Here is a 25,453-nt window from a genome sequence, read left to right on the forward strand (position 1 = left end):
TCTCCGAAACACACAACATTCCACCACTGCGCGGTATGGTGGTCGCTGAAGCATGACCAGAGCTTATGGGGACAGAGGACAGGTGGCACTTGCCAGTCCCCAGACCACCAAGCCCGTACTTAGCAAACAAATGCTGAGCCCCTGAGGGACACAACTGCATTCAGGCCTGAGTTCCTGGAGTTGGCAATCATGTGTACATGAGATGTGCTTGCTTGTGTGTATGAATGGTTTGTGTTTCTCTTTTGCTGATGAAGGCTAGTGGCTAAATGCTTTGTGTTATACCTGTCTGCGACTTAACATGTGTTCTTTACGGTAAGTAGGAATGTATCTTTTACAATTTACCTTTTTCAACCCTGATAGTGGTTAATTTGGGTCAGTAATTGCTAGCTTTTGCAAGTTGGTTCCGGCTTTCACATATTTACTGACAGTTTCTACGTGTGCCCTCAACTTGCTCAGTAATTTCACAAAATGAAATTTCATCTAACAGGTATGGTTATAACTTCTAGGAAGGACTTTCCATGCAATTTGTAGAAGACAAAACTTGTTGAATATAAGTCAGGTGCTATCAAAGTGAGATGAAAATTATGTGTCTTTCATTCCACGGCAAGAGGTTTGTGAACTATGCTGAGTCCATTCTTTGGTCCTCAAACCCAAGCAATCACTGGTTATAGGAAGAAAGAGCTTGTGTACTTCTTGAAACCCATTGTTATTTTGGAATTCATAATGTTTATGGGAGAAGTGGACCAGAATGATCAGTACTGTGGTTTCTATGTTTTTATAAGACGATCATACAAGTGGCTGAAAAAATTATTCTTGTGGCTGATGGAAGTTGGTGTAATAAACAGTTATATTCTTTATTCCACAGACAAAAATGAATGTGGAGAACAACTGCAGACTTCATTATCCTACAGAAGGAATTCAATTAGACACCTACTCAGCCAGGTGAGAAATACAAATTCAAAGAAGAGAAGAAGACCATCATCATCTGACACCAAGGTGAGACTAACTGGGAAGATGCATTTTATAATGGAAAAAAATGAACAAAGAATTGCGTGGTTTGGAGCAAATACAAGGACAAAGGAGGAAGAAGAGCAACAATTTTCTCTGTGAAACATGCAGGGCCTAATCCAGGAGAGTGTTTTAAGACGTAACATATGGAAAAAAAAGTGTTAACAACCATAAACAAACACCATATGTAGTTTCAAGAAATAGTTTAAAAGGAAATAAAGTTGTCAAGTGACCTCATATTGCATTTTATTTTTTAAAAACAGTAGCATAATCACCCATAATCCATTTTCTCCTTACCAGTGTAAGGTAAATGAAAGTTGGGGAAGTGTTAAACTGTTGGGTTGGTAATACACCTATCAGCACCAGCCTTGAGTACAGAAATCAATACATTTTACTTTAATGTCTGACTATTTCACCTGCCTCATACATCCTACATACTATGTGGAACAGTTTTGTCAAGTTTGGTCCCGAATAACATCCATCCCAGGTGCCTTCCTTCAGCTGAGTTCTTTTCCATGCTATGTCCAATTGTTTTTTAATAGTATCCTGTACTACAAGCGATAAAAGAATATAATGAAATCACTTCCTGAAGCCTGCGTCAAAATACACTTGTATTCAGAAAAAACAGAAAACCTTGACCAACTAGAGATAGAACATGTATATTAGTATTTTCTGCAGAAATGATTAGCATTTGAACTATGTCAGAGAGCACTTCAGGGTCAACATCGATATCCCGGTTAAATGAGCCTGCAGCTCTCATTGTCGCTATAAACCATATGCAAGACTGTACTGTCAAATCATTGGGTTTGAAAGAGGGCACATTATTGGCATGAGTGAATGTGATGTATCCATCTGGGAAATTGCTGCTCCTATGGGACGAAGCATTTTGTCAGTGCAACAGGTTTGTGCAGGACGGTTCACAGACAGCCGCAGAACATGGTGAGATGGGTCGGGTTGCACCATCCAGACCACTACCCGAGAAGATTGATGTCTCATCAGAATGGCATTGCAGAACAGATCTGCTTCCTCCACGGCTCTGGTGGAACAGTGTAACACATCATACACTGTCAGGGGTGCCAGTACATCACACGCGCATCGTCCACTTGTCCGCCCACCTTTGACGAATGTGCAGAAACGTGTCAAAACAGCAACGGTGTACGGAACAACATCACTGGGGACAGGAATGGCATCAGATAGTGTTTTTGGATGAATACAGCTTCTGTTTGTTCAAAAAGGATTGCCGAATTTTTTTTTTGCTGCAGCAAGGGAGAGCGTCATCACAGCGACTGCACTCACACGAGATGCACAGCTCCAACTCGAGACCTTACGGTGTGAGGTGCTATTGGGTACAACCACAAATCACAGTTTGTGTCCAGGGCACTACGACCAGTGTGATCTTCAAGAATGACAGCCTGCGACTCGTAGCCATACCCTTTCTGCACAACACCCCATATACCATTTTCTAGCAAGACAATGCATGACCACATGCTGTTGCATGAACGTGTGTCACAGAATGTCAGCCTTTTGCCCTGGCTGGCTAGATCACCAGACTTGTTGCGTTGAAAATGTGTGGGATATGGGGAAATGATGGGTGCAGTGCTGTGGCCCAATGCCAATCACCACAGCTGAACTTTGAAACCAGGTGTATGCAGCACTGATGGCTACACCACAGGATGGCATTCGTGCCTTACACATGTTGATGCCATCGCACATGGACCAAGTCATCAGAGCCCGAGGTGGACCTTCTGCCTGCTAGGCAACAGGATACATGCTGAATTGACGTGACTGAAATGATAATCATTTCTGCAGAACATACAAATGTAAATGTCCTGTAAACATGAATATCATATCTCTAGTCGTTCAAGGTGTTCCGTTTTTTCTGAATATGAGTATATTAGCAGTAGAGGCATCAAAACTGACAGAACCAATAAATGCTTCTGAAAAGCATATGTAGAGAAGAAAGCATATGTATACAACAGAGCCTGGAATGCCAACGTATTCAGATAATGCTCACTGACAAAATAGTATCAAATAGCTAAACTGTTCTAATGCAGCCAAATGCCACGAGTTTCCTGAAACATTTATCTGCTACTGAAAATTACAGAAGAAAATATTCAACAATTAATATGGATTTACAAATGAGCATTGAAGACATTAAAATCAACATAGCTAGTCAGACTACAGCCTGATTCATCACAAAAAAGTTAACTATTTTAGGTCGATTTATTGTAAAATGTTTTTATACCCTTGCAGATTTTAGTATTAACATAACTGAGACTTTTTTTCCATTGACGAGCTAAACACTTGACGGGGGTGAAAGTGTTGCTTGAAAAAACATTATGCATAGTGGACTCAGAGATCTGGCCTTAGGCCCAAGAATTGTTCTTTTATTTATAGAATTACCAAAATATTTCAGATTTGTGAATTTTTTTTAAAAATTGTGAAATAAATTAATGGCAAGTCATAACAAATTCTACATAAGATAAAGTGTAATTTTACTACAAGCTCAGCATATCTTGTAAATATAAATATGATGTATTATTTGCCCCCACATCTTCTGGAGCTTATGGGCACTCAGCATGTGCACTCCAGATCATGTACATTGATATTCATCCACGTCGGATGAACTTTAGCTGGTAAATATTGCAACATCAATTAAAATATGTGATCAAATTAAAATAAATAATTTTTAAGGCAAGACATCATCAGTAAACCGGGAAATACACTTATACCTGAATAAGTGGGAAAGGTGATACCAATGTACTATTGTTTGTTATGTTAAATTTTGAAAAAAGTTTAGTTATCAATTCAATATTTATGTATATTAATTTTGGATACATGACTTTAAGCATAATCCAGTTTCCAAACATTTTATAGCTTCATAACAATGTTTTAGAACAAGGAAATATACAAAATTACTACAACTTGTGACCTTGTTATAATATAAGGACATAAGGTGCAATGAAATGACACAGTTTTGGAACAGGCCATGCAACAAATAATACTCAAAGAAAATCTGTGAGCAACAACACATAAATACAGGTCTGGTAATTTATTAACACTTAGCAATGAAACATAAAAATATTAGGCCTACACATCAATCTGAGTCATGCAACACCAAGAGCTAGAAAGTAATCAATATAGCTGTAAAAGCCAAGAAGTGTTCTTTATCTGAAAGTTGATAGTCCAACATTGTCTATTTTACACCACATGGGGTGGTTGTAGCAGTATCACCATTAAAATCTTACACAGTTCATTAATGATAATTTTAAAGATCAGTGAAATTTTTTTTTTCATGCAGGATCTGAAGCAAGCATGAATGTAACTGGTATTTTGAAATGTTTAAGGTAAGTACAATCTCTCTTTGCAAACAGAAGAAAATGATCAAGAGATGAAGTCCAGTATCCTGACATGTGTAACTTTCAGACTTCTATTAATTATTTTGTATGTGTAACAGCATGGTTTTCTTACTAATGCAAAGACATATACAAACAGTCTTTGGTTCACAATTTGCTAGATTTTTTTGTTTTGGAAGAAAATATTGTAGTGAAGCAGCCTACTCACGCCGTTTAAAATTCACATCAGTCTTTCCATTGTGTGCCAGCCAGTCCGCTGTAACTAGTTCTGACGTCATAAATGTTGCGCAATACTTTAAAAATAAAGTAAATAACCTGAAACGTTTCTAGCATGTCAGGAGTAATACTAGATCAATATGTGTTGAATATCAGTTCAGTAACTTTAATCATTTTCGAAATTTGGACGTTTTTCTGTAAAAATCATTGGCGCAACAGAAAAGAGCTAGAGACTTAAAAATTTATATTTAGATTCCTTTTGCATAATAATTTAGTAGAAACAGTATTCTGGATCTCACAAATTAAAATTTTAGTTCAAATTCATGATTTTCTGGTTCTTTGTATTAGAAATTAAGGAAGCAAGATAGATTAAGTAGGCGAATAAATAAGGCTAGGATGTTTAAATTTAAGTAGAAGGGAGATCCGCTATAATCATAAAGATGTGAGAAGTTTCAACTGAATAACTATAAAACTATAGCGATAACGTATCTCCAAAGGGCAAGTTCAGAGCTCGTCTAGTGCGTGTAGTGTAATTCAATTAATTCTCTCACCCAAAATATTTGACTTAGCCACGTCAGACGTTTATTATGATTACTTACCTGTGTGCTGATTGCACATTTAAATTGAGAGCTTCATCGGCCATCAGCAAAGGAAGCAATGATTTATTCGATAACTTAAAGTGGTGCATTACTAGCCCAGCAGCTAGTCGGGAGAGCGGATTTGATCAGGCGTTCCCTTAGCCGTCCGCACCGCGGTTTTATATATAAGAACGCTGCGTGAGAAAGAAAGGCCCCAGTTCTCTCCAGACGCTGATTAGCGCACCACCTGTGCCGGGAGTCGCGTCGCGTCGGTATCATTGCTATAAACGGCCTCGGATGCCGTAATAAGTTACTCGGGATATGCGTAACCATGAAATCGTTTTCGAGTGAAGTGTTAATTCTGGGATGACTTTAATGATCTATCTTCAGTTTGTGTATGTCGTATTTTCATGTGCCGCCGCAGGACAGACATTCTACCATTATTTAGCGTGGCGTTTGATGAACATTATCATCAAATTATGGCGAGCATTCACTTAAACATTTAATTTGAACAGTTATAGTTGCATCAGCGCATTAGACTCTGAACTACTCTGGTAGTTGGATTGTGTGGATTCGTTTTGGTCTGTGACTTTCAGAATATAGTGAACATTTTAGAGAGAATCGTTTTTGATTATGAATCCGAGACAATCTCCTAATTCCTCAGAGCTATAAGCTGTAGCTATAAGTGTATTTCTCAGATGAAGTGGGCACTAGGAATTCTAATTACAGGCTTCACGTTTTGTTAATCACTTTCTGGTTGCCAATACTGTAGTTGAAGCGCCAGTGTTGAGAACGGCAAACAACAGCATTAAATAAACAATAGGAACATATTATAATAATTATTCCACCCGCCGCCCCACATATGGTGCATCGGCCGGGAAATGCATCTTAAATACAAAACATTTTATAACAAATATTTCCACCCGTCGCCCCACAATATGATCATTGGAACTTTATTCTAAAATGTGATTACAGTTTTATTCCTGTGAACAATTTGATGGAGATGCAATGCGTAACATGGCTAATAGAAATATTTAAAGCAGATAACAAAATTCTTAGTTTTCAGAACAATCATACCTTCTCCTGGGAAGTAAGAGAGTTGGTTTGGGTAGGATGGAAAAGGAAGGAAGAAAGATTAGGGTTTAATATCCCACCAATGATGGGGTCATTAGAGTATAGCACAAGCTTGGGAGTGAAGAAAATTGGTCATTTCCTTTATAAATGAACTATCTCAAAATTTGCCTTAACTGATGTAAGAAAATCATGGAAAACCTGAATATGGATGACCGTACAAGGATTTGAGCTGCCATCTTCCCAAATGCGAGTCCAGTCTTATGATTGTGCCATCACACTTTGTGTGACTGGAAGGGGGCTGGAGGGAGGACCCTTAACAGGAAGGTGACGATCCCCCACACCAGCACTTTAAAGATAATGCCTGTCAGTTCCTAAAATTTGAAAACTCCAGTGACAATGTGGTCAATTCAGAGAGGATGGTGGACATATATCAAGCAAACCAACGGCTATCCTGAGGGCAGTGTACAGTACACACATCACCAGAATATGCTGGACCCAAAGTGGCACATCACGAACTTCTCAGAGTGGTGGATCCTCCTGCTGGACGAGGAAACTGTGTTAAAGGTCTATGCCCTATGTTCAGTCTGGTGAGCAGCCGCTCCTCTCATTGGTGCGGCTGGCATGTTTGCCATGGCTGTGTAGGTGATTTGGGTGACAATAGTTTGTTGTCCTAAGCCTCAACCATTCAGTCTCCCACTGACAAATTATTCTTGACTCGGGTAACGAGATGGTGGTGTGCAAGGGGATGGCACATCAACTTACAATACTGGCTCGACCTGCTTTATCAGCTACACTGTTTCCCTGTATTGCAAAGAGTCTAGCAAAAGGCCACCTCTTTGCTTCAGTGTTGGAGCCACAGTAAAATGTCATGGATGAGCCAAATCAACTGGTCTACCAGTGCATTTGGTGGACCGCTTTTAGTGCACTAAGATGAGAAACCCTTCACTGTGATGGCTTTGAATCCACTCCAGGGCCTTCATAATGCTTATAATGCCACATCATACTTTGTAAATTGTTTTGACACATACATACTTGGAAAACCTTATCAGCTGACAAATCAAGGGCATTGCTGGGATCCATCTGTATAAACAACTATAAAACTGTGGTATGTACTTAAAACTAAAGAAAATGAAATTATAAAAATATAATCTGGCATACAAATTTTCTTGCACTGTGTCATGCTGAAAGTCACTTTGGGCTTCTGATGATGTCAAGCTGGTGATTTGTTCCATCCCTGGCTTTGTGTCTGGAATATGATACATCCATATCGATGAGAAGATGGTAGCACATATCTCGAACTGATTGGTCACATGGAACTGAATCCGGAACACCTGCTCAGTGTTGAGATGGATCATCATTTTATGAGCAACGGAAGAGTACAAGATCATGAAGTCATCCACAAATAAAGAACTAGTAACTGGGCTTCTGACTGCAGAGGAGATGCCGTTGATAGTGATTGAAGAGTGTGACACTGAGTACATTCCCTTGAGGGATACCACTCTTCTGGAAGAAGCAGACGGACATCATCACCTAAGTGATAGTGAAAACACCTGTTCTAAGGTTGGTTGGTTGGTTTCGGGGAAGGAGACCAGACAGTGAGGTAATCGGTCTCATCGGATTAGGGAAGGAATTCGGCCGTGCCCTTTCAGAGGAACCATCCCGGCATTTGCCTGGAGTGCTTTAGGGAAATCACGGAAAACCTAAATCAGGATGGCCGGACGCGGGATTGAACCGTCGTCCTCCCGAATGCGAGTCCAGTGTCTAACCACTGCGCCTGTTCTAAGGGAAGGACTGATTAAGAAGCAGCAGATGTCCACAAAGCCCCATTCATGATGATGGTGAAGGATCATCTCAGAACAGCACCCTTTGCCTTTACTAGAAAAAAAAAAAAAAACAGACTAATAAATGGATGCGGTATAAGAAAGACGCTATCATTGCCATCTCCAGTAAAATTAAGTTGTCAGTGGTGGTACATTAGCTCCTGAAACCACACAGGGAGTGGCACAGGTGATTCCGGGTTTTGAGGAGCTGGACAAGGCAGGGGTTGACCATGCACTAGAGTCTTACCTACAAAGCTAGTAGGGGCTAAACTCTAGCAACTATTATGGCTGCACGATATTTGCTTGGTTCCCATATGGGAATTAATATTGTTTCCTTCCAAGTGACAGGTTATTCACTTAAACCAGATCTGACTGAAACAAGATAAGAGCTTGTCTTGGGCTCCAGGGTAAGAATTGCCCAATTCATCAGCTGAGTCCACAATTTTCCACACACAGCCCTTCCACTACATGCCATACTGGCATGACCAAATCTTTGATATTTGAAGCACTGCATTGGAATGGGAATAAACAGCTCGCAATAATATTTTCACTTAATTTTGGTGTGTTGAAGGTTAGAATAAATGTGGCAGTTTTCTCAAATGTGCCAGTAACTCTCATCATAGTTCTGAACTTCCATGACACTCATGGTTTTCCATTCTTCACGTAAATCCTCGGGTCCACCTCCATTATGTCAGAGCAGGTAACCATACCTTTATAGAAAGCTGTTATTCAACTCAGTCACAACAGGGAAGTCACATAAACCTTGCATGCCAGAAGCTTAGATACTTGGTTTGTCGCAGCAGTTTCAACTAGAAGTATATATGCAAACTAAAGTGATGAATGAAAATTTGCACTGAGGCTGGGAGTTGAACCTGTGACTCCTGCTCACCAGGCAGATTTGCTAACAAAAACATCACCCTGGGACAGTGGCTTTGCACAACTGTACAGACCAACCTATCATGCCTCCCTCCTCAATCCAAATTTCCATTCACGCCTCAGCCCACTTGGCTTGGTATTCCCCCTAACCTCTGAGGCATTGCAGAGGCTATCCAACTGCATTGGAACAGAACCTTATCATCAGGTGAAAAGAGGGATCCCGCCTGAGACTCAGGCATAGGTGCTTTCATCAACGGAAACTTCCCTGAAGCACCAAAGAAACTGATATAGGCATGCGTATTCAAATATATAGATAGGTAAACTGGCAGAATACGGCACTGCGGTCGGCAACGCCTGTATAAAATAACAAGTGTCTGGCACAGTTATTAGATAGGTTACTGCTACTACGATAGGAGGTTATCAAGATTTAAGCGAGTTTGAACGTAGTGTTATAGCCAGCGCACAAGTGATGGTACACAGCATCTACGAAGTAGAGATGAAGTGGGGATTTTCCCATTCAGCCATTTCACGAGTGTACCATGAATATCAGGAATACAGTAAAACATCAAACCCCCGACATAACTGTGGCTGGAAAAATATCTTCCAAGGAAAGGACCAATGACGGCTGACGAGAATCATTCAACACGAAAGAAGTGCAACTCTTCCGCAAATTGATGCAGATTTCAATGCTGGGTCACCAACAAGTGTCAGCGTGCAAACCTTTCAACAAAACAGCATTGATATGGGCTTTCGGAGCCAAAGGCTCACTCGTGCACCGAAGATGACTGCACGACATGAAGCTTTACGCCTCGCCTGGGTCTGTCAACACTGACATTGGACTGTTGATGACTGGGAACATGTTGCCTGGTCAGACGAGTCTCATTTCAAATTTTAGTGGTTAGTGCACCTGCCTAGTGAGCAGAAGACCCAGGTTCGAATCCCAGGCTTCGTACAAATTTTTACTCATCGCTTCAGTCTATGTATATACATCATAGAAGTTTGAGATTTGAAAAGGTCTCTGTAACCATTTAGTTTCATTTGATCAACTAAAAGTATTACATTACAAAGTTGTTAAAAGCTTTTTAAGAATCCAGCATTACCCCTCCCCCCCATGCCTTGTGAATGTGGGAAGGGCTGATGACCTCAAAGGCTCCCTCTGCTCTGCTGTCTGTGATAAGTTATGCCAGTCTAGCCTGTTACTATAATACTACTTGTGTGGATTCACCATCTGGGCTATCTTTACTGAGCGAGTGTACATATTACCCTATGGACCATCTGCCCAAAAGGAATAGATGTGAATTGAGATTGCTCCATAAGGGTCCCATAAGCTGCCAGAAGAAAAAATGTTGACCCAGGCAGAGCACAGTGAGCCTAAGCAAGTGGGAGGGGGTAGGCAGGTGCCCCTGGGGTTGCCTGCTAAAGACTGTTTTGCCTCAACAACCAACTATCAGCACATAGCACACCTGAGACTGAGGATTTTTGTAATAGAGGTTGTAATCGAACTCATCAATACATCTCCTTTTTTCATCATGAATCAGAGAATCAATACACTGTAATTTAGAAAACAATCCAAAGAGATCAAAATTGCAAATAGCATGTTTGCTATAATTTTGATGTAAATGTACATTATATTTTGTATTTGTAAGATACTTAACAGTTTTGTTCATTTGTGAAGTTGAGAATATTTAGGGTTAGTATAATAATAATAATAATAATAATAACTGTTTTCCATAATTGTTCAAACAGATAAAATCAATAGCAGATTATTTCTTTTTGCTTTCATGAATACTCAACTGTAATTTATTGCCTAAGGACATCAGTTGTATTGATCATGTAAACGTATCTTTGCACTGAAACTGTAATGGCTATCATTGTTCACTCAGAGTGTGTGCTACGTTTTGGTGCAAGATGGCTGGAAGCTAGCAATTCTTTTTATGAAGTGTGTTAAACTGTGTACACTGCAAAATGTGAAATAAATTAATTTTGAATAGAATTTACATTCAGCTTCACAGTATTACTGATTTGACATGGATAAACAGAAGCTGGACACCTCTGTACAGCTTTAGCATGAAGGAATCATTAAACTATGGCAACTGTGCCAAAAGAAAGAACAACTTACAATAAATGACAAGAAAGACGTGCAAAAACACTTTTCTACTGAATCTTTTACTGTCTACTTTGTGCTGTTACAAGGGCTATGCCAAAAGTTTTTAGCAGAATGTGTGAAGAAAAATTTATTTGCAAAAAAAATGCTTACAACTTTTCAAAATACTCTCCATTAGCATGTATACATTTTTACATTCTCTGAAACCACTTAGAAAATGTGTCAGTCCAAGCTTCTTTTGGGATGTCTCTTAGTGCACTCTCGTACACTGCAATGGCCTCTTCATATGATGAAAACTGCTGCCCTTGAATTTTTTCCTTAGTCTTAGTGAACAGAAATAAGTCACAGAGGGCCAGGTCAGGTGAATAGGGGGGATGGGGTAACACTCACACTTTTTCCTTCTCCAGAAAGTCCATCGTTCTGGCAGCCCTGTGTGCAGATGCATTGTCGTGATGCAGCAGAAGGTGCCCACTCTTGGACTTTGGATGCTGTGACTTCCATGTGGCGATGACTTTTGGAAGACAATCGTTCACGTACCATTGACTGTACAACATGTGTCCAAGGTCACAGAGGTGAGATGCCTGATCTTTGTGAAAAAAGCTGCCACCATCTTTTTTCCCGAGTTCCAACTTCGTCGAACTTTTGTGGGTGGTTCCTCCCCTGGAAAGCGCCACACAGAAGACTGTCTCTTTGGTTTAGGGTCATTATGGTAGACCCATGTTTCATCACCTGTGACGATATTGTAGGTGTCTCAGGACTTCCCTCCATTGAATTTTTCGAGCATGAAATGACACCAGTCCACTCTCGCCTCCTTTTGGCTTTCTGTCAGGGAACATGGCACCTAACGGGCACATCTCTTAGTAAGGCCTAAGTGACTATGAACGGCGGTCTGTGCTGCTGTTGATCCAATATTTAGGGTCCCTTCAATGTCGCAAAATGTAAGATGTGGATCTTCTTTGATCATTTTCCTCACAGCATCAATGTTTTCAGGAGTCAGAGCTGTTGCTGGCTGACTGGGACGAGGTTCATCTTCAACTGACTGCCGACCCCTCGAAAACTTGAGAAACCAATTTTCAACTGAGGCCCTAGAAGGGGAAACTTCACCAAAACCACGCAGCAATGAAGAATGGCATTCTTCGGCACTTAAACCCTTTTTATAATCGTAAAAAATCATGGCGCGAAAGTCACGGCGCGACAGCTCCATACTCAGCACTTCCTGTGCTTTCTTATTGCGCTGTGGGGGGATCACCGCTAGCCAGGGGCACCGTGCGCACGCCTCAAGGTCGAAAAACATCGCTCTTTCAAATGAAACAACCCCATTGTCCTCCGCCTGATGGTTTACGGGCTGCTAAAAACTTTCGGCATAGCCCTCATAAAAGCTGAAGGCTTACAATCTCCAATACACATGCAGTAATTACATAAAATTGGATTACTTAACAATATTTTAATAATAGGTTGGTACTTTTTAATGGTTTTAAAGGGGATAGAGGCAGGTGGTCCTCTTCTGTGGTGATGAAGGCAATTCCTCCCATTCTCTGCAACACAATGTTTCACTGTGCACCTAAACACACACAATGCTCCCTTCCCTAAGTTGTGGAACACCCTTCGTCAGGCCCCTCCACTGAACCTGTATGGCTTGGGTGGCCCAGAGTAGCCGCACTACTGCTGTCAGAGCCCTCTGTGCCATTGGGTCACGCATAATCTCCCACTCAGCACTGAAGATGCCTACGACAAGGCAGTGTTCCTCAACAGGATTCAAGAGGAAAAAAGAAAGAAACAGAAAAAAATTTGCCTATACCGCTAATAGAAACAAAAACTAAAGTTACTTTCAGAAATTTGCATAAAATAATCATCAATATATAACTGATATTGAGTGTGATTTTGCAGGCAATGAACATGCAGGCAATGAACTATCAGTCAGCAGTCCCCTATGAGCAAAGTGTTTATCAATGAGCAATGTTTAAGAGATCATCTCAGACAAAAAATTACAAGGACCAAATCAGAATTATTGTACCGTTTACTCTAAAAGGAAATTACCAGAATTATATAACTATATTACATACAAAACTTCATGGATGATTAAGACTGTGTCTCACACTGGGACTCAAACCTGGGACCTTTGTAGGTAGGTGGGCTACTGACTTAGCTCTCTAAGTTATACTGCTCTCACAGCTACACTTCCACCAATATTTCATCAGAAATTCAGAAAACATTTTCATTTTATACAAGACGAATTAAATTAAGTATAACAATTATACTGCCTCAGAAAATTTCTGGCAATCTTAAATGCGTCTGCAGATTATGTACATCTATGATGTCACAGGCTAATTGCTAGTTTAGTTATTCTCATGCTCCTTGGATCATAACAGCAACCTCTCTACATGATGTGGAATAAATAAGTTTTACAATTATAGAACATTTCCCAAGTAAAAAATATGGCAAGACAATGAACATTTACATATAGGAATGACCACAAACTTTGAATCTAACCATTTTCACATTCTTCATGTGGCAAGAGTATTGATGAAACTTCCTGGCAGATTAAGAGTATTGATGTCTCACAGTTATCATTCATGTTTCTTACTTTTGATTGTCGAGTATTTCGCATTGGTTTTGAGAAGACAGTCCTCATTTAGAGCAGTATAAATATCATATTGGTAACACTCTTAAGAGTTGCAGAGAATGAGTTCTAAGCTAGATAAAGAGAACTTCTGGACCCACATCCATGCAACTTATTTCCTTCTACCATTGTTAGTGTCTTAGTCTTTTGTCTGAAGCAGTTCTTCATACTAGTATTACCTGTGCAAGTCTCCTCATTTCTGAATGTCTACTGTAAACCACATCCACGAGAATAAACTAACTGGAGTCAAACATTTATGTTCTCCACAACTATTACCTCTAAATTTCCCTCTATTACTACATTCACTACTCTGACGCCTTATGACTTTCTCTCATTATACCCCTTCTTTTAGTTAAGATGTACCATAAATTTATTTCCTATTCAATTGAGACCTCTTTATTAGTTATTCAGTTTGCCAATCCAATCTTCAGTCAGTAGTGTTTATCATCCATGTGGCAATGAACAAATTTAATTATTCTATAATGTCCAGATACACAACTGACACAGGGTGCTTTTGATTCTGGTAACTAAGACAATGTATGATCCGTTCAGAAGCAGCATTAACGTGTAGTTAATTTATGGATTTTGCAGAATAATCTACTCAGCATTCCACCAGCTCCTTATCCTGTCAATTTCTAAAAACAACTGCACTTAAAAAAAAGCCATCTTTCACTTTCTAAAAAGTTAATGGCAACAGCATAAAATGACTACCTTTTAAACCACATTTATGTCAGACATTTCATTTTGCATTTTCAGTTTTTGATGTAATGTCAAAATATGCATTTGTGCCTAAGTTGATGAAAATAACATTAATTATTAGGCAGTACCTTTGCCATGTGTTGACTAGTACTGCATTAACATTTTATCCTATTATATTGTTTTGCATTGGTGTCATCTACTAATAAGAGTATGAACGACTTGATACAGAACAAGCTGCAAGCTTGAGGGAAATTTCTCCGCACACAAAGTGTGTGTGTGTGTGTGTGAGAGAGAGAGAGAGAGAGAGAGAGAGAGAGAGAGAGAGAGAGAGAGAGAAATACTATCTGATGAGTAGCCATTCAACATTGTGTTAGGGAAATGTATGGAATGGTGCTGTTCTGATGCAAAGCACACATGCAAAGTAATTGCAGCAAACTGGTGAAAGTAAAGCTTCTAACAATTTATAATCAACTGTACGTGCAACAGTGCTGAAATCCACAATAAGTTACCTTCTCTGCTAGTGTCAAGTTTTTACTATGGAAGACAATGAATGGAGTTTCTTTCTCAACTGTGAATTCTATAATCACTTGGCCTGTAAATACAAATTTTTCAATTAGATAAGAAATTACATATTTATATGACAGAACTGAAAGAGGTTTTGAGGTTCAATGAAAATAAAAACAAGTAGCACTCAAGCACTTAGCAGTAAAATGAGTCGTGCATCAGGAAAAATTTCTGGCTGCAGTAATATAATTGTTTAAGTGTTTAAGAATATAAACCGAAGGATGTCAAAATGCCACTACTGGCTGCATGCACCAGAAATTTATGAAATCATTATATTACAGTCTTTGGAATTTTGAGGTATAGGTCTACAGTCTTGATTGTGTTTAGGCCTACATTGTAATACCTCTTACAGTTCCACTGCTTCTACTGTGGGAATTTTTACCTTTCTTTGTCAAACACTTGCTTATTGGATATTTACTTACACTTAACAACTGTTACACATTTTTATACGATGAGTCACATATCATCCTGAATATGCACACTGCGTGCACAATGAATCCAACAATTTCACTGTAAGACTCCACATCTTGGCCCACTTTATAAATTATGTAAAATGGAATCTGCTGGAAGTACTGCATTACTATGGTGGGTATATGGCTAGCAAAAATATGCTGTCCAAGTTCCAAGTCCCATCAAAAGTGAGACAGGTTGAAGAGCATACTAACTTGGATAGAACAAATGAAATAGTTAAACTGGCAGTGGCATTCCTAAATCATCTTAGCAATCATTTGAAGTGATTTATGGACACCATCAAAAACCTGAAGTGTACAGCTAGATGTCAATTTGTATTTCACTATTCTGAGTTCATTATCCTAACAAATGTGTCACTTCGATTGGTGGGTTGAACATGGAAGTTTAAAAAATCATATGCATATAGGGTCTTTAAGAATTAGATTTTTTTGAGAGTTAATTGCCTGATGGTGAAGATAAATATCTTAATTAGTATGCATTAAAATTTAATTTACCTTTGACATCAAGTGTTGTCAGATTAGGATGTATGCTGATGCTGTAGCGTGTGGGGTGTACAAATGTAGGCAGCCTGACACTGTTCCAAGGAAATACTTCACCATTTGTTGATAAAGGAAGTGGTGAACTTGTTGTATTGGGGGCGGCTTCACTCTCCATATGTTCAGGTTTTTCCCCTGCACATGGGCAATCTGCACACAACCAGTCCCCAAGATGAACACAAATAAATAATTGCACATGGGCAGTTTATAGTTAAATAATCAATAAAGTACTCAAAAAAGTACTGAAAAACTTAGTCTGGCATATGTGATGCATATGAGGGCAGACTGTCCACCAAATACAAGTTGTAATATAGGAATCTCATCAGTTACAATCTAAGCATCACTGATGAAACTTTTGGTACTTTGGTTTAATTTAACATTACAGCTCTTAAACACAATATTATATGTATCGAAAACACTAATTATATATGTTCAATGATTAGCTCCATTTCTTTCGTGTATTTTTAGTGTATCGTTTAAAACTAAAAAGTTGCGATAAATACATTCACAAAATGGTGCTAATTTACATTTAACTTCTAAACAATTTCAATTATCCGAAAGACTTACCGCTTTGTGGGCCTGCATACGCTATAATTAATGAAATTACGAACAGCGTCGCAAATACCACTGTTGCTATTAACAAGGCTCTCTTCTGGGAACAGACCGCAACGCCATTATGCTCATAAAGACTCCTCTTATTGATGCCGGTTTGGCTATCACCTGAAACAGATACTTACCATTAAAAGCTGATAATGAAATCATTTTTACTACTAATATCTGTAACTATAACAAATACAATAAAGAACTGCGAATTGCACACTTCTGAAACTCTACCTGTCAGGAATGCGACATCATCAACGTCCTGATCGCTCATTACTAAACTGCGGCGTCTATAAACGACTGCTTCGATTTCTCGTGCGCTATTAACGACCGAGATCTTAATAAGTGGATCCTTCTGATTGTGAGCCACTGTTTTCAGTGCCAAAATATAAACGCAATAACTCTCAGTTTATGGAAGACTTTGGTGGCATTACTGCATCGAACAAGTCGCTTCCCCGCAATGCAATGGACGAATTGGAACTTCAGGAGTTTTTAATTCAACCATGGCACGATTCATGTGGCAATATATTCCTAACAGACGTATTGTTGCTACATTTCAGCATTTCACAAGTTTTGTCTAGGGGGTAGAGACGCTTAAAAAATAGTAACATACTTCTTTTGATCTGTCAATAGGTATATACCGGTGTTTGTAAATACGCAGTGTCTGCCACCTACCGCTTCTTGTCAGGACTAACTGGGTAGCAGACGACGCGTAGCGTGCGCATGCGCCGCAATGGATGACGTCTTTCAGAGAAAATCGTGAAAGATATTCCGTTCGACAAACGGTGTTTTAGAACGACAGCAAGGGGAAAAAATCTTACAAATTTGGATATTTTACTGTTATTGCTATTAATTACGAGACCTTATTCTCTCATGTAACTTATAAATTCTAATACTACCTACGCTTCACTTCATGTTCTTATGTACTGCTTCGATTCAGTTAGTGCCGAAACAAAAGGGCGATCGTCGAGGTCAAACGCTTCACTGACGGTACAGGCCTTTCAGTTATGACACACAATTCCTCGTGTTAATATGTGTTATTCCAATTGGTGAAATGATTTAAATAAATTTGTTGGTTTCGGGATCATTGTGATATCTATATCTCTCCGCCTTATAGGCGCCCTTTCGTGCTCATAAACTTTCTTGTAGTGTACAATGGTTAGAACACCTATAGTAGACTAAAGGAAATCACTGATGTTAGCACGAAGTACCCAGCCGTATGCGCTGTACAGTGGCTTGCGATATGTTACTTACATACTTTTTCTAGAGAATTGTCAAATAAAACCAGGGATGACGCGTATATGGAAAACAATGTAGATGCTTAGTTCTACAGATTCTGCACATTAAATTAAATTAATTTTTGAGGAGACAATTCCAAAAGTAGCCACTTCTACAGCAGCAGATAAGGAAAACAAATAGATAACAGCGGCTATTAGAAAGTCCTCCCAGACGCTTAAATTTCTTCGTTCATACAAAAGCACTACACTAATCAACAGTTCCTGGACTGCTATTACAGGAAACCACCTGTTGAAAAAAGAAGCATTCAATGATAAAATATAATGGGTAGTCAAATGGAAATGAGACATACGGAAAAAAACAACCTTAGTAACGTGTGCGGCCGTTCATGTGCTGCAAAAGTTGTTTCAGGTAAGCTGCAGAAGTTTCGCAGGGAAGTCTTACGCATCCTCCATAAAGGTCCCGTCTCCCCCCAATGGGATTCCCCTATTTTAAGTAATCCTGATTTAGGTTTTCCTAAACCACTTCAGCCAGATGGTTCCTTGATTAAGGCCATGGCCAGCTTTGCGAATCTAAATTACTGTTACGACAAAAGCATGTTAGCCATATTCGTCTATTCTGTATTTTTATTTAGTTTGTTGTTGTACTTCCTTCCATTTACAAATGACGTTCACTTGGTCACTAAGACTGTTGATCCGATGAACCCTCTGCCAGGCACTTAAATGTGATATGCAGAGGTTCCATGTACATGCAGAATATGTCTTGTTTTCACGAGTTAATATGTACATATACGTACCGGTCATATGAAGTTTCTTTGATTTTTTATTATTTTGACAAACATGCAGATTTAAACATTTGTAAACTTGAAACTAATTAGAAAATTCAAACCATTAAAATTAACAATTTATGTACAAACAATGCAGGAAATTAGGAAGAAGGATCAAAGTTTAGGTTTGTACCATGGTATGCTGAAAAGTAATGTCTCCGAATTTTTTATGTGAAAACTATTAAAGCTTTTTAAGTAAAACAAACTTTATTAATAGTCTACATCTTTATTCTTCATGTCTATATATTTATTTCCCAATATAGTCACCCTAGCGACGAACACATTTCTCACAACGAGATACCAGTTTGTAGAGTGTTTAACTTTGTTGACGTAGCCACAACCTCACCTCTGCTTGCACCGCTTCATAACTATCACAGTGAAGTTCTCGAAGGTTTTCTTTAAGTTTGGGAAACACGTGAGAATCGGATGGGGTCAAGCCAGTACAGTATGGAGGATGGTCGACGACATTGAACCCAAGACGTCGTATTGTTACAGATGTCCAGCACTCTTGTGTGGTCTGGCATTGTCATGCTCAAGGAGAGTGTGCTCCATGTGGGGACGAACTTTTTCTGCCGTTAGAAACTCGACACCACCGACGCTGTCCAGCATGCTGTCCTAGAATGCCACCACCAATGCTGTCCAGAAAGGAGTACCCCAGAAAGGGACTAAGCCTTTCGCGCCATGGCAGTCACCACTCGATCTGCCACACTGCTCTGCGAAACATTAGGACGAGAGAGATAACGTAACATTATACGAGGGTCACTCCAAAAGAAATGCACACTATTTTTGTAAAAATACAGTTTTCATTCCGCATGTGTGAAGGTTTTACAGTGCGTAGATACATTCTTTCTGCTTCTTTTCAAACTTAGTTCAACCTCTTCCCGTGAGTGGCGCCATCACAGCACGTCTTCAACATGGCTACTACACTTGACGTTCGTCAGAAGCAACGTGCTGTCATAGAATTCCTGTGCTGTGAAAACGAGACAGTGGGAAACATCCACAAGAGGTTTAAAAAGGTGTACGGAGATGCTGCTGTCGATCGCAGTACAGTTAATCTGTGGGCAAGCAGGTTACGTGATGAAAGCGGGCACGGCAACATTGAGGATTGTCCTCGCAGTGGCAGGCCTCGTACTGCACACACTCCAGACAATGTGCAGAGAGTTAACGAATTGGTGACTGCTGACAGACGAATCACAGTGAACGAATCACAGTGAACGAATTGTCACACTACGTTGGGATAGAGGAAGGAAGTGTTTGCAGAATACTGAAAGTGTTGGCGTTAAAAAAGATTTGTGCCAGGCGTCAAAACCACACCTTCTGCTGAAAAAGTTATGACTACAGTGTTTTTCAATTCCGAAGGACTCTTGCTTGTGGGCATAATGCCAAGTGGAACCACCATGAATCCTGATGCATATGTGACGACACTGAAGAAACTTCAAGCTCGACTGAGTCGTGTTCGACCACATCGGCAAAAGCAGGATGTTTTGCTATTGCACGACAATTCACGGCCACATGTCAGTCAAAACACCATGGAAGCGATCACAAAACTCGGATGGACAACACTGAAACACCTGCCTTACAGTCCTGACCTGGCTCCATGTGACTATCATCTCTTTGGGAAACTGAAAGACTCTCTTCGTGGAACAAGGTTTGAAGATGATGACTCCCTTGTGCACGCTGCCAAACAGTGGCTCTAACAGGCTGGTCCAGAATTTTACTGTGCGGGTATACAGGCGCTGGTTCCAAGATGGCGTAAGGCAGTTGAGAGGGATGGAAATTATGTGGAGAAATGAAAATATTGTTCCTAAAGGATGTATCTACATACTGTAAAACTTTCAAACCTGTAGAATAAAAGATGAATTTTAAAAAAATAGTGTGCATTTCTTTTGGAGTGACCCTCGTATATTAAATATTCGGTAGGAATGAGTGAAAGTGAAGAGGATGTTGCCAGAGGGCTCCCAGTCGTGCACAGGGAGCTGGAATGCGGCGTGAAGTTAGCGTTGCTATAGCGACAAATGAGGCTGGTCCTGCAACACGAGGCAGTTGAAGGAACGGGAAAAGGCAGTGAGTGTCAATCAGCGAGCAGTAATGGCTGCACTGTGGCGGCGTTCTTCATTAAAACATTTCTCAGAGATGATGATTTCACATGGGGAAGAATCACTGGGAAACTGGAACAAGGACGAAGTGTGACGAGTGTAGTTCAGGAGTTTAGTACTGCTCACCCCATTGTTTCACGTTCATGGGGATTGTTCAGAACCACACGTAATCCTACGAAAAGGAGAGGAATGGTTGAACATGGTCAACTATAACAGCAGATGACCGCTACATTGTGCAACAGGTAAGAAGGGACCCACTTCAAATGTTGTTGTTGTTGTTGTGGTCTTCAGTCCTGAGACTGGTTTGATGCAGCTCTCCATGCTACTCTATCCTGTGCAAGCTTCTTCATCTCCCAGTACCTACTGCAACCTACATCCTTCTGAATCTGCTTAGTGTATTGATCTCTTGGTCTCCCTCTACGATTTTTACCCTCCACGCTGCCCTCCAATGCTAAATTTGTGATCCCTTGATGCCTCAAAACATGTCCTACCAACCGATCCCTTCTTCTAGTCAAGTTATGCCACAAACTTCTCTTCTCCCCAATCCTATTCAATACCTCCTCATTAGTTACGTGATCTACCCACCTTATCTTGAGCATTCTTCTGTAACACCACATTTCGAAAGCTTCTATTCTCTTCTTGTCCAAACTGGTTATCGTCCATGTTTCACTTCCATACATGGCTACACTCCATACAAATACTTTCAGAAACGACTTCCTGACACTTAAATCTATACTCGATGTTAACAAATTTCTCTTCTTCAGAAACGATTTCCTTGCCATTGCCAGTCTACATTTTATATCCTCTCTACTTCGACCATCATCAGTTATTTTACTCCCTAAATAGCAAAACTCCTTTACTACTTTAAGTGTCTCATTTCCTAATCTAATCCCCTCAGCATCACCCGATTTAATTTGACTACATTCCATTATCCTCGTTTTGCTTTTGTTGATGTTCATCTTATATCCTCCTTTCAAGACACTGTCCATTCCGTTCAACTGCTCTTCCAAGTCTTTTGCTGTCTCTGACAGAATTACAATGTCATCGGCGAACCTCAAAGTTTTTACTTCTTCTCCATGAATTTTAATACCTACTCCGAATTTTTCTTTTGTTTCCTTTACTGCTTGCTCAATATACAGATTGAATAACATCGGGGAGAGGCTACAACCCTGTCTCACTCCTTTCCCAACCACTGCTTCCCTTTCATGCCCCTCGACTCTTATAACTGCCATCTGGTTTCTGTACAAATTGTAAATAGCCTTTCGCTCCCTGTATTTTACCCCTGCTACCTTCAGAATTTGAAAGAGAGTATTCCAGTTAACGTTGTCAAAAGCTTTCTCTAAGTCTACAAATGCTAGAAACGTAGGTTTGCCTTTTCTTAATCTTTCTTCTAAGATAAGTCGTAAGGTTAGTATTGCCTCACGTATTCCAACATTTCTACGGAATCCAAACTGATCTTCCCCGAGGTCCGCTTCTACCAGTTTTTCCATTCGTCTGTAAAGAATTCGCGTTAGTATTTTGCAGCTGTGACTTATTAAACTGATAGTTCGGTAATTTTCACATCTGTCAACACCTGCTTTCTTTGGTATTGGAATTATTATATTCTTCTTGAAGTCTGTGGGTATTTCGCCAGTCTCATACATCTTGCTCACCAGATGGTAGAGTTTTGTCATGACTGGCTCTCCCAAGGCCATCAAATAGCAGGTACAATTAAACCACATTTAGCAGAACTACAAGGCACGCAATCTCACGCTCCACAGTGGTAAGGTCACTGCATGGGGGGCGAACTCTTTGCCCGAAGACCAGTACGTTATGTTCCGTTGACACTCAGACATTGGTGGCAACATTTGCAATGGTGCCAGGAGCGTAGGAAATGGACCATGTAGAAGTGGTGTTGCGTGTTCTTCTTGGGCGAGACAAGATTCAGTAATGATTCTGGGCGTACCCTCATATGGCGAGATGTGGGAATACGTAATGCACAGAGGAACATTAGCGACCATTACTGTTTTAGTGGCCCAGGTGTTATGGGTGTGAGGAAGCATAACGCTGAACGTGGTACACTCACCAGTTGCTGTTATTGTGGCACCTCCATGTGGGTCTTTTGAGGAGTGCGTTTGGCTCTGACTTCATTTTCATGGGCGACAATGCGCCACCTCATCAAACAGCGCAGGTGAGGTAGTTTTTGGAACATGAGGATACTTGGTGAAAGGACTTGGCCTGCCCATTCCCGCTACTTAAATCTCACCAAGCATCGAGCACGCGTCGAATGGTTAGGGGACGTAACACACCACGTTCATATGCACTAGTGACCATCCAGCAGTTGTCAACTGCATTAGTGGTTGTCAATCGCATTCATGGAGGAATGGAACGCTTTACACAAGAACTGCTTACCAACATTGTGGCCAGCGCTGGGAGTGCATGCAGAGCAAGCATTGCTGCCCTTGGAAATCACACACCCTATTAAGAACCATGCCGCATCTTTTGAAATGTCCAGGGGAACATCAGAAATCGCGGGAACTGCAGTATAAGTATTGTGTTTGAATAGACCTGTAATTTGGTCAAGTTTTCACCGAGCTATGTTATGTGACAGTGATGCATCATGTGAAAGTTACTTTTGTCCTTAAGTTTTTGACGTCATTCTACTTCTTTTATAGACGTCATCTGAGGGAAAGGACGTCAGCAATAATTTAAGCCTCTCACTCCTAGATGACGTGATACTAAATCCAGGTTAGGTTATTCTGCTTGGTAGCGTGTGCTCTCCTGTAGTTCTACATTTCTCTACAATCTAATGTTACTCTCTATGAACACTTATACTCATGATGCTGTGGTGACTACATGTTTAGACCTCCTACGCTGATTTGAGGCATACTTCCTCTGGATGGTAGGTCCACAACTGCTCCTATTGAGAAAATTCGATAATTTTTTATTTTGTCCGTCTCAGTTGTATGAATGTACAGTTTTTGCTGCAGTGGTTACCCGTTTTGGGTTGACAAGCCCATTCTCAAACTGCACACCTTGCTATTAACAGAGACTTTTCACACAATGTGGTGCCAAAAGGCACAGAAAGTCAAACTGTGGACAGTAAGTACTCTCACTGATAAGATTGAGTCATACTGTTACACCTGTAACAGTACACAGAGGTATAGGTGTAACAGTGTGACTTAGATTAACTTATCAATGAGAGTACTTGTTGCCCACAGTTTAACTTCCTGTACAGAAGCTGTATAAGATTGAGTCATACTATTTCACCTGTAACAGTACACAGAGGTATAGGTGTAACAGTGTGACTTAGACTAACTTATCAATGAGAGTACTTGTTGCCCACAGTTTAACTTCCTGTACAGAAGCTGTACCTTTGGCTCAGGATCTTCGATGCTTTACACAATCTGGCCCACCCTGGAACTCGGGCAACAACAAGACTAGTCATTGAACGTTTTGTCTGGCCAGGCATGCGGCATTATTGCAGCTTCTGGACACACACGTGTGTCCCTTGCTAACATAGTAAAGTGAGCACACACGCACAGTCTCCTTTAGGACAGTTTGATGTCCCCAGGGGTCACCTGCAGCACGTGCACATTGATGTGGTTGATTCTCCCCCCCATTCTGAGGGGTACAAATACATATTGTCTATGACTGACTGCGTCACGCATTGGGTTGAGACGTCCCTCTGGTCGACATTACAGTGGGGACCACAGCTCGTGCCTTCTTACCGGTGTGGGTGGCGAGATTTGGCTGCCGCCTTTCACTTGCTATGGGCCAGGGACGACAATTCGAGTCCACACTCTTCGCTCGACTGTGCGAGCTGTGTGGAGTAGCGAAATTCCACACGATGGCCTATAATCCGCAGGGGAATGGCCTGTTTGAATGATGGCACTGAACTCTAAAGGAACACTCATGTGTCACGGTGGGCTATGGTCTGAGGCACTTCCTTGGGTCTTACTTGGCATCCGCTCCACCCACAAGGAGGACGGGAATGCTTTGCTGACTGAGGTCTTATATGGAGAACTACTCGTCCTGCCAGCTGAATTCGTCGAGGACACACCGCGACCGACGCAATAGACCTTCCAGCCCTCGTAGAATGAGTGTGTGTGTGCATGTCGCCCGCCTTCGCCCACCCCTGCCTCACGCTCCTTCCATGCTACTGGTGTTTTTACACAGAGGCATCATGCTGTGAGACGACATCGTACATGCGGCCCTGCAACCTCCTTACTCTGGTCCACACTGCGTCTTACTCTGCGGAGTGAATACTTTCGTGACACTACTCAATGGACGAGCAAATAAGATTTCTGTTAACCGATCAAAACCTGCGTGGTTCCTCTCTGTGCCATGTTCCGACACCCCCAGCTGGCCTACCATCGCCAACGCATCGCCAGCTGACGCCGCCGACGTGGCCTCCAATGACTCTCCACAGCCTGCGCAGCAGTCCGAAGCATGTGATCCTGTCGGCGTGGCTTCCGAGGCTCTCACTTCGCGAGCTGGACGCCGCCTTCATCTGCTGTGCTGGCTCCATGATTTTTTTTGTTGAAGTGAGCTGGCTTCTCCCCACCATGCCACGGCAGGGGGTGGGGGTGGGGGAGGGGGAGGGGGAGGGATGTCTGTGGCGCATATGGGGTGAAGTGTCATGTCTTTGGACCCGAAGATCTTTGACTCTACTTCTTTCTAGCTCTCTCTGTGCGCTATGTTGGTACAACCATATTGTATTTGCCTTGTTCAGTGGTTAAATAAATGTTCATTCGATTGCAAAAGTGTGTTATTATCGATCTACGACTTTTA

General features: G+C 40.9%; 1 protein-coding gene across 2 annotated transcripts in view; it reads right to left on the reverse strand.

Annotated features, from left to right (window-relative positions):
• Positions 1-17,176, reverse strand: part of LOC126260110 (glutamyl aminopeptidase-like) — a 191,845-nt gene extending 174,669 nt beyond the window's left edge. Inside the window, exons 1-4 of one of the 2 annotated variants that reach the window (XM_049957346.1) lie at positions 16,757-17,176; positions 16,490-16,642; positions 15,881-16,072; positions 14,861-14,943 (exon numbers count right to left, since the gene is read on the reverse strand). In XM_049957346.1, coding sequence (XP_049813303.1) covers positions 14,861-14,943; positions 15,881-16,072; positions 16,490-16,642; positions 16,757-16,796 — 468 coding nt within the window. In that variant the 5' untranslated portion in view covers positions 16,797-17,176. Of the gene's footprint in view, positions 1-14,860; positions 14,944-15,880; positions 16,073-16,489; positions 16,643-16,756 lie in introns of those variants that run through there. The other variant, XM_049957347.1, reaches the window with a different exon arrangement.
• Positions 17,177-25,453: the final 8,277 nt, after the last annotated feature.

The sequence above is a fragment of the Schistocerca nitens genome, chromosome 5 (genome assembly GCF_023898315.1).
Source record: "Schistocerca nitens isolate TAMUIC-IGC-003100 chromosome 5, iqSchNite1.1, whole genome shotgun sequence".
Lineage (NCBI taxonomy): Eukaryota > Metazoa > Arthropoda > Insecta > Orthoptera > Acrididae > Schistocerca > Schistocerca nitens.